Below are 10210 nucleotides of genomic sequence, written 5' to 3'. Positions count from 1 at the left end.
CGATTAACACTAAATCGTTAAAAATGGTTGTTTTAACATTGAAAATTGGGAAAATAACAGCATAGTATGATGTATATATATAAAGGTTAGTTTAGTGCAATAAAATAGATTTCAAAAATGTTGACATTCCATCATGTTTTGGCCATTATCTCTGAACATGAGTGACTGGTTTGGCTTGTCTTTGCCACAAATACTGCACAATATTGAGGGACCACATAGTAGTATCAGTATTTAAATTTTACCAAAGCCTTTGCCATTAAGGATGGCTTCTTCAAACAAATTTCTGAAATCTACTGGATCCTCCATCCCACGTGGCATGTGCAGTTCTAGAGTTCTAGAGCACATGTTGATGCTGTGGGATAGGCTCTAGCATCCGGATTTGGTGTAAAAAATTCGACATCGATGCTGTCTTCAAATCCCATTGGTGGGATGACATCAGCTCCACTGATGAATGCCAGGATGTCATTAAGGGAAGTTTTGTCTTTTGTCTTGCCATCTAAAATGAAGATAACATTTGTTCAATTTTGCATTAATAACAATTCACAGCATTTACTTAATTTACCTCCACCAACAGTGCTGGGCAGAGGCATCTTGAAAAAATGCATGACCTTGCGACAGGTGGAGGGAGGCAACATGAATGTCCTGGAGCCACTCTTTTGGGAAAAGAAAACTGTTGGTTGTGTGCAGGTAACATTTGGTACAGTAGGCCTATTAAAAAAAAATTACCTTCACAGTCCTTGAGAAAAATCTCCCAGCAAAAAATGGTGTCATCCTCCATTAATTTCAAATTGGATCCTTCTTCAGAATACCTAACCTTCATGATGCTTTTTAAAACATCCCTTGACATTGGTTTCTTTCCCACTGAGGTCAGTAAGGGCATCAAAGTATCCGGGAAGTCTTTAACTATGGTCCATAGGGCACCAAGCCCTTCAACAAACTGCTGTATCTCTGCCTGTGTCCTAAGTTTTTAAAATATAATAAAAATATATATATATATGCTAATGAATACTGTGAATGAACAATCATCAAAATAATGCAAAAGAAGAATCAGGGGTGAATGTCTTTCAATTTATGTAATTAATGTTTAATGAATCTGTACTGTCTTAATATCTCGACATCTAGGGTTACGAAAGGACAAGTAAGATACCAAGAATCAGTGTCAGAGACGGTAAATTTATGAAAATAGTCAGTGTTTCTTACAATGGCCATATCCAGCTATTGTGACATTTCAGACAGCACCACAAAATTTTTCTAATTGGTCCACAAATGTGTCCACATTTAAAAAAATGGTCCAAATTATGCAATTTTATGCATAAGATGGGTCCACTTTTTGAAAAATGGGTCGATATTTTTCATATTCAGCCAAAAATGGGAAAGTTTTTAATGAAATGAGTCCAGATTTTTCATATTTCTGTGTATAAAACGGATTAACTTTTACGAAAATGGGTCCACATTGTTTGAATTTAATAGTAAAGTGAGTCCACCCCGATGTATATCCCCACTGTTTGAAAATCCTGGCTATGGCATTGGTTAGTTAAAAAACAAAATCAGGATTACTACCTATATTTGTTTTACCATTTTAGTATCTAGTTTTTTACAGGCCCTGAACTGTTAAAAACAACAAGATATTGTGTGATGGTTTTAAACCACCCCAGTCCCAGTTAACCTAAATCAAAATCCCCAGCAAGGATAACACTGCACATTCATGTGTTGCCAACTAGCACAGAACATAATTCATGCAAGAATTGATTTTATCATCACATTCAACAAGATATGTCTATCAGTAGCAATATAAAACTCTCCGAGGATAATCCTAAAAAATATGGTGTACTGGTACTGGTACAAGCATTTAAAAGCCTATCTTCCCTTTGAGGTTATAAAGCGCAGTATTTTTCCCTGGTCATGGGGTCCATATGCTTTAAGTGTTCTGAAGGTAAAAGTCGAGGAGCAGACAACCCCACTAGGTACCTATTTAGACTCTGTGGAAAAAAGCGAGAGATAGTTCCTTGGAAGACACAAGCAAAATGCACGTCAGGGTCAGTGAGCGATTGAAACCCTCACCTCGAGTTTGGAAAACAAATGAAGAGCTTAAAGCAAGAGAGAACCAATCAAGAACCACCGGCAAAGAATAGATTAGAAGAAAAAAAATCAGGATGGATTGGACACACTTCGAGTAAGATACAAAATAGCAAGCCCTAAAAGGGAAAAGAAGTTACCGGTCAAAAAACACATGGAGGGGAGAAGTTTATAAGGATATTAACATAAAGAACAGTAGCCCAGAACCATACTAAAGACCCATAGATGATGATCTCTGGACAGGCTGACAAGGAAGGAAGGATTACTTATGATATGGAAATAACCTAATATTACTGTACTGCAAATTTTAACCTTACCTGTAAAAGCAATAATGCTTCAATAACGAGGCAACAACAGTATCTTTTTGAGTGATGTCGCCATTATACAGTGACATTACTCCTTGATCAGATGCCCAATCTCCTAATTCTTGGGAAACCTTCATGTATTCTTCTCCTGTACAACAGTTAGCAATCTATTCCAAACATTTAAAAAATTTACTATTATTGCATACTGTACACAGTCAGATAAGTTAATATTTTAGTTATCACTAGAGGGTTTAACCAGGTTCAACACTATTTCTACCCCTCCAGTTATACTCCTACACTTTTGGAGTCCTTGGGAGGTCGACTTCACCCACCAGAACAGGAACTACTAAATCTGGTAAAGCACTAAATAATATTGCAGGTGTATACAGCAGAAGCAGATCTAGAATTGGAGAAAGTAGGCTACTTTATTGGCAGTAAATATTTTTTATCCTCAGTCCCACCAAAGTGAATTCGAGCCCAAGACTTTAAGCTCATGAATTGCCATTCTTTACCTCTCCTACAGTACATGTGTTTCAAATCTTGTTGACAACTCAACTTAAAATAAATTGCAGCAATTATCATTTGGTTATAATGCAATGTAAACAATTTTTATTTTTATTTTATTCTTTTATAGCACAAAATAAAACAAATACAAACAGACCAAATAACAGCAAAGAAAGAGGGCTGAGGAGGGGCAAAAGCGGTACAAAACCACTGTCACCAGATATGGTGTGCCTCTCCAACTCCAATTTCAATAATATATTAAAATTAAATTTATCGATAATAAAATTTATTATTATGTAAAATAATAATAATAATAATAATGATAATATTAAGATAATAATAATAATAATAATAATAATAATAATAATAATAATAGCAAAGATAAAAATAATTTAAAAAAAAGAGAAAAAATTAAATTTAAATAATTATGAAGTACCGTACACAATAGAAAAAAGAAATCCATTTCTAAATTTAAAAGTGAGAAGAATCACTGACCTTCGATATCTTTAAGCGCACATCTATATCATTGACGATGCTGACATCTGAAAAGCCTGCAGATTTTATCCCGCACATCAGCTTGAAAAGCTCGGGGTGAAGTGTTGGTAAGCCTGGACCCCCATGTAACAGACTCCTGGCCACAAAACTCCCTGCCACCATATATTTCTTGTCTTCTAGGAGCTCTATATTGTGGGTAAAGGTCTGCAGTCCCTGCCCACCCTCCAATACCCCCATGCTTTCACTTACAGCCTTCATTAGAAGTCTACAACACAAATTCAGACATACAGTAATTAAATTTAATTCAGTAGGCATCCAATATTTACATTAATTCAACCATGAAACTGGCTGTGGAAAGCATTACAACTATAATAATGACATTAAAATAAATGAAAATAATAACATTTTTATTCTAGTTGCATTTTTTCACATACTTTTCAGTAGGATGACAGTTCCCACATAATTCCTTTTTGTACTTAAAACAAAAATTAAAATAAACATAATAGCACTCAATAAATTCAACTGAATGCATAGGAAAATGATGATACTAATGTTACGAAAGCATGAATAAGTGTCTCCAGCAGGAATCATTTTCGGGAGCTATAGTTGCAATAGTGTATGCCATTACATTATTGAAAGGTAATGATCTGGCATTCAAAGCAGACTGGGAAAGGCACGAAAGGAGGCAATGTTTTTGTATATATTATTAAACAGAACATATGTTATGTGGAATAATTTGACACACCTTGAGAAGTTGTTGTATTAATCATGGTATCATACACAATTGATTTAATAATACAAATACATACTAATAGATTATAAGACTAGCTGTATAACAAATGTTGTGTCTAATGAAAGACTTTATAATAATTGACATTCCATGTTATTAACAATTATATTGTTTATTTTGATTACTACTTCAATATTTTAAGTATTATTTTAAATTTAGTTTTTCAAACATTAGTTCAGTTACAGTACCTAAACATTTCCCGTTTTGGACCTCCAATGTCCACAGCCTCCTCTCCTGCAAACTCAACAATAACCGACTTGTGGCAGTCAAATCCTGGTTGACAATATGCATGCAAGATTGATCTGAGAAACCTTCGTCTGTGCACTATTACTGTTGTTTTCTCATCCTTGCTGATTTGTTGGTAATTCGTCAACAAATCTTTCAATGTGACTGTGTCTGAGGTAGCTCTTCATAAAGATAAAAAAACAATTTATTTCAGAGGTCTATCTAATTAAATGTAGAAAGGAAAGGAAAGTATTTATCAAGTTTAGCAGTATTTTGGCTAAAAAGGATTCGACACAAATGTGATTCGTTTTTACTAAGAGCCATATAAGCACTGCTCACCTTTGAGATATATTTATTATAATATAAAATTAAATTAATTTGAGTACAAATAAGTATCACGGCACCTAATGGAGATTAAATGATATTATATCCGAGATTTGGTTTATGCAAAACCATGTACCACCCGGACATTTAGTATTACCGGTACATTTTTTTTCATTGAACATCAGGCAAATTACTGACAGTCCTATCTGGTAAAAAACCACAGATTATGAAATGAACAACGCTCTCTTGAAGGACTGCACTGAAGCCTCTAATTCAAGCATTTATGGTAATCATATACAACAATCAATTGATCAATCAATCAAATGTGTTTCACCAAATGCATTGAGACCTTTCTATAAAACAAAGGAGGAGATATTCACATAGTGACACTGGCATATATCATCTTGTGTAAATTCAAAATACAAAACAATTTTTACAAACCCAGGTTGCTTGAATTCCAGGCTTTCACTTATTGCCCTCATTAAGTCTGTATCATCATCTTCTGATTCTAATTCATGTAATTCGACATATGCATTGTATGCAGCATTCGACCCTGTTAATGGTCTCATGGGAACCTTTATTTTTAGATACAGAATTTTTTGTTATATAATTGTTTCATAAATAACTGAATATCTGATTTGTAATTTAAACACACAAAAAAAAGAAAATACAAACTTTTTAAATGTTGTAATTGAGTTTAAGTAAATTGTAGATTGTTTTTTTTTTTTATAATAATATGAATACAGTACATTGAAACTGTTTAAACTAATTTTTGACATGTACAATGTATAGTACCCTATAAATCAGGGGTCCGAGGTCCCTAATGAGAGGCCGGGCTTCCCTCAAAAGTGTTCTGAAGCCCCCCACCCAACCCCAAAAAATTGACAGTCTGGGGTTTCATAGGCCTATCTAATTGATTTTGCTGCTAGGTAGAAAATACATAGCCTACCGTAAACGCTCGAATAAGCACCGCTCTCGAATAAAGGCTGCTCTCAAATAAGCGCCGCACCAAACGTGACTTTTTCGTTAAGCGCCGCTCTCCAAAAAGCGCCGCGGCCCTTAATCGAGAGTACGGTATATATTACCCTGTGCGTAAGGGGTTTTAAATACAATGTATACAGTAACATGAATAAATAACACAATGAAGACAACTGAGCATTTCTTTATAAACGTTTATTACGATGGTATAGGACCTATGATAGGCCTAAAGAACTACAGGAATACATGAAATAGGTACATTGAAAGTGCCACGCCAATATTTTTTAATAAGCGTCGCTCCCGAATAGGCGCCGCTCTCGAATAAGCTCAGCACTGAAGCCTACAAATATTTTATAAGCCCCGCGGCGCTTATTCAAGCATTTACGGTCCATATATTTTTTTTCCCTTCCCCATGAATTGTGGTTTTTCTTCCAGACAGATGCCACCCTTAGCTGCATATTGATTGACTAAGTAAATAATTTTAATTATTGTCAGTTATAATGCATATGAAACTTTTCTGTGAACTTTTATAAATCGGATAATACTTTCATGTTATTGCATAATATGTTGAGCCTTTTTAGGGTCATTATTGTCATATTGTTATAGTGTTTGCTTTTAGCCATTCCGACCCTCATACATTGTGTACCTAGTGTCAGTGGTAGTGGTACGATTTACGATATGGAGCCAGAGAGAGGTGAACAGGGCGTTATAGGAGGGGGTGAGTAGTTACCACTACCACTGACATTAGTTACATATATGTATGAGGGTCGGAATGGCTAAAAGCAAACTCTATAACAATATTTTATAAATTGTAGTGTAGATATTGTTTGAAGTTTATTGTACAGTACTGTAACATTAAACGGATATTTATAACCAGTTACACATTTGTCTTGTGAGTAATGCTCTATGTGTATGCTGTTTTGTGCATAAAAATGTTGTAAATGCTGTAAACATGTCTCAACGATTATTATAGTTCAGTTTTGGACCAAAATTGCATCAAAATAATTGTAATAATCAATATTTACGTCATCCTGCTGTTCTGGTGCAGTCGTTGGCAAACTGGAACTACTGCTGGATAAGAGAGTAGTGTTATGTGGTTTATATAACACAGAGCATTAAATATTTAAAACTTTAAGAAAATATTTAAGTAATTATTTAGTTCAAATTAAGCAAAAACAGTCATCAACCAAATTAGGTATTGGAATAGTGAAAAATAAGGCACTGGAGTATAAAAAGAGTATAAATTTCTGTTTATAACACCATCATTTCCTTTAGGGGAAGAAACAATAATTTTAAAAAAATAAGAATTATGCTGTGTACATAAAAAGAAGCAATTATATTTAATTATTAATATAATTGCATCAGTTTGTTTAATCATCATTTATACTGTATTGAAATAAATGCCCTAGATCATGTAGAAAGAGGTTCTAAAGAGAAGTCCTGATCATTCTATACAGATTTAACTAAAGCTTGGATAAAAAAAAATGAAATAAGCATTCTACAATATGACATTATGAAAACTACATGGAATAATAGATGACGCACTCATTAAGATGGCTCTCTGAACTACTGCAACTTGTAGAGGGAATACCAGACAAACTATAAGAAGCCAAAGGAGTTGACTGTGTCTGAAAAGATAATAAAAATGTGTACACATTTTGCCAAATAAATAAATTATTTTGATAGTGTAGTAACATTGTATTTAATCAACTTTACATTTAGAAGTATATTTCAAAACAAAGTGCCATTTCCAACAATGCATGGGACCCTATTAGAAAAAAAAATCTCATTAGGGACTAACTCGGTCAGAAACCATTGTTTGGCGAGCGATGCACTTCAAAATTATCCTTATCCTGACTTATGAATTTACATTATGTATTAAAAGTGAGGGGAACAACCCCCTTAAAAATATGTGGGGGACATGTCCCCTTTTCCACCCCCACCCACATGATGATCTGTGCCCATGGCATGGGATTCAAGCTTAGACCTCCAGACCAATAGCTTGGACAAAAATACTATAAATCAGAACTAGTATCAATCTAATAAGTTCTACTTACTTGCATATCATTAGATGCACGAGGCTTATGCGTCAAGTCTGCATCATACAGGTCATCAGTTCCATCCTAAATAAAATACAGTAGCATTAAACATTTATAGACTATGTCATACACCCCACCAGACATAATGTGTTATAAAAAAGCTGGTGTTTTTTTGTTTTTTTAACATCATTTATAATTAATTACAGCATTTTATGTTTCAAAAACATAAATAAAAAGTATACAATGTAATAAAAATGTGATTAAAACAGTTTGAATTTTCATCAATTTTTAAAATTATTTAACAGTGTTTAAACTTTCTAAAATATTCAATGTCCACTTCCTTCATGTACAACCCAAATTGCTTCCAAGGTCAGCTAACACACTTACCCTCTCAAATGGTCTGATAAGCCTAATAGCCCTATGTGATTTACTGTTTATACTTAAGTGTAAACCAATTAGGTTAAGTTTATGGAGCTGCTGACAGCTCCCTGGGGACCATCTGACAGGTTCCACTATGGACCATTTCTGTAACAGGAACTTTTGCCTCATACATGTAGTTTTATTCTACTGTATTTTTTGAGGGCAACCCATATTATGTATTTAATATATTTCAGATTGTGTAAATTTCATTGGATAAAATTAAATTCTTACTTCCTGTTCCATTGGTACAGTCAACGTTGATGGTGGACTTGGTCTAAATAAAATATATGTTCATAATCCATGAAAAGTATATTATTACTAACTAGAGATAACTATAAATACTTTGTTTTTATTTATTTATTTTATTATTTAAATCTTTTGACTGTAAACATTCAACTTTAATATATAGCAGAATTAAACAGACTTTTTCATCACTATAAATTCAATACAACAGTCCAATGCTGATGCATGAAACCACCAGCTGTAAATCAATTTTAGTGGAAATAATGTTGTGAAAAACAATTGTACAGTCTAGAAAAATATAAATTCCAACTAATTAAAAAGTGACATAATGCCTATGAATCCACTCATCATTGAAAGGCTGTAATGTTTCTTTACATTAAATTGAAGTAGCTGACTTTAAAATCACCTTTTAATATTATCAACAGTTATAACAATGAACTAAAAGCTCACCTGCTACAGCTTTCGATGTGTTTCTTCAAGATATTGAATGGGAATTCTTTTTGACACTTTGAACACTTTTGCATTAGCCCTGAGTCCACGTCTACACCACTCTAAAAAAAAATAATAATGTAAAAAATTAGTTTGTACGTAATTATAACTAGACGAAACTTAAAGATGGGTATGACATCATATTAAATTTACAAATAACTATAAAAATATACTCTATACAACCAAGTCAAAAAAAAAAGAAAAAAGAAAAAAAGTAACATGTAATAGTATAATAATATGTTACTAGGATAAACCATGGAGGAAGAATAATAACCAATAAGCCATATTAGTCTTAAAGTAATTGTGATAAATTTACTGTATATCTCTTTCTGAAATGTTGTTTTTTTTAACTGTGCAAATTATTTCAATGGAAAGCACAGTGGTAAAAAATGATTAAGTTTAAATTTATAAAAGATTTCTCATATTTAAAAAAGAATCAATATTCAATAAATACAGTACTACTTACATCCACTGGGTCCAAATTTAAGCTGTTTTGTATAGGCCGTATATAAATACGGCCTTGGCCCAACCTGTCCTTTATGTTTTGTGGAGTATACTTCCCTCTTATGGTAACCAACTTCCTCTCACTTCCAATACATGTTAGCAACTCAAAACCTCCAGCATCTTGAAGCTTAGGGAAGTAGGTATATAGTACTTGACAGAACTGCTCCGGACTTATATTGATATCTGGTATAAATACCGTTTTCTCACCTAGCCCGACATCAATTAATAGCTGCTTTTCTTCTGACCTAGGGGTTGTATCAGCATCAGGTTTGGATAAGCAAACCATTTTCCTAGTCCAACTTTGGGCTTTCCCTTTTTTTTGGGGTATGGACTTTGTTTTGCAGGCATGAACCGGTGAAACACACAAGCTGTGAAACACAAAATAAAGTATTCTGTTAACAATCTCCTCACAGTGTTGATAAAGTACTCCATAATCAGTTCCAACACTGATACATTAATTTTGCTATTTATATTATTGTATAAAAACAACATTTAAAAGTGTTATTGTGGGGTCAGGGCAGTATTTGCAGATGGGATTCTTGAAAGTGATATTAGGAGTTTGAGACTCAGACTGCAGACCCTGTCTCTTATACACATCTTTCATTGTGAAGAGAACATTTTGTGAATAAAACCTATTAAAATTGAACCCTAAAAGTGGAAAAGACAGCCAAACCAGTCATTTGTCGCAAAAATGGATTTTTAGTTATTAATACAGGGTTAAACAGTAAAATGAGAGAATAATTGAAATCAGACATTTCCTGATAAAGTTACAAGCATTTAAACATAGAGCTGTTTAAAGAATGATATTTGAGAAATCA

General features: G+C 33.4%; 1 protein-coding gene across 1 annotated transcript; it reads right to left on the bottom strand.

Moving 5' to 3' along the window:
• Positions 1 to 326: 326 nt before the first annotated feature.
• Positions 327 to 9691, bottom strand: LOC117113879 (G2/M phase-specific E3 ubiquitin-protein ligase-like). The gene is made up of 12 exons (XM_033257345.1): positions 9355 to 9691; positions 8850 to 8950; positions 8388 to 8430; positions 7755 to 7820; positions 7243 to 7325; positions 6723 to 6768; positions 5161 to 5294; positions 4359 to 4577; positions 3381 to 3645; positions 2394 to 2548; positions 727 to 959; positions 327 to 496 (listed from the first exon to the last, which is right to left on the bottom strand). The coding sequence occupies exons 1-12, from the start codon at positions 9676 to 9678 to the stop codon at positions 327 to 329; spliced, it is 1839 nt and encodes a 612-aa protein (XP_033113236.1). The 5' UTR covers positions 9679 to 9691.
• Positions 9692 to 10210: the final 519 nt, after the last annotated feature.

The sequence above is a fragment of the Anneissia japonica genome, unplaced genomic scaffold, assembly GCF_011630105.1.
Source record: "Anneissia japonica isolate Jap-2015-1 unplaced genomic scaffold, ASM1163010v1 scaffold1417_len1240632_cov203, whole genome shotgun sequence".
Taxonomy (NCBI): domain Eukaryota; kingdom Metazoa; phylum Echinodermata; class Crinoidea; order Comatulida; family Comatulidae; genus Anneissia; species Anneissia japonica.
This window is presented reverse-complemented; position numbering and strand designations above follow the sequence as displayed.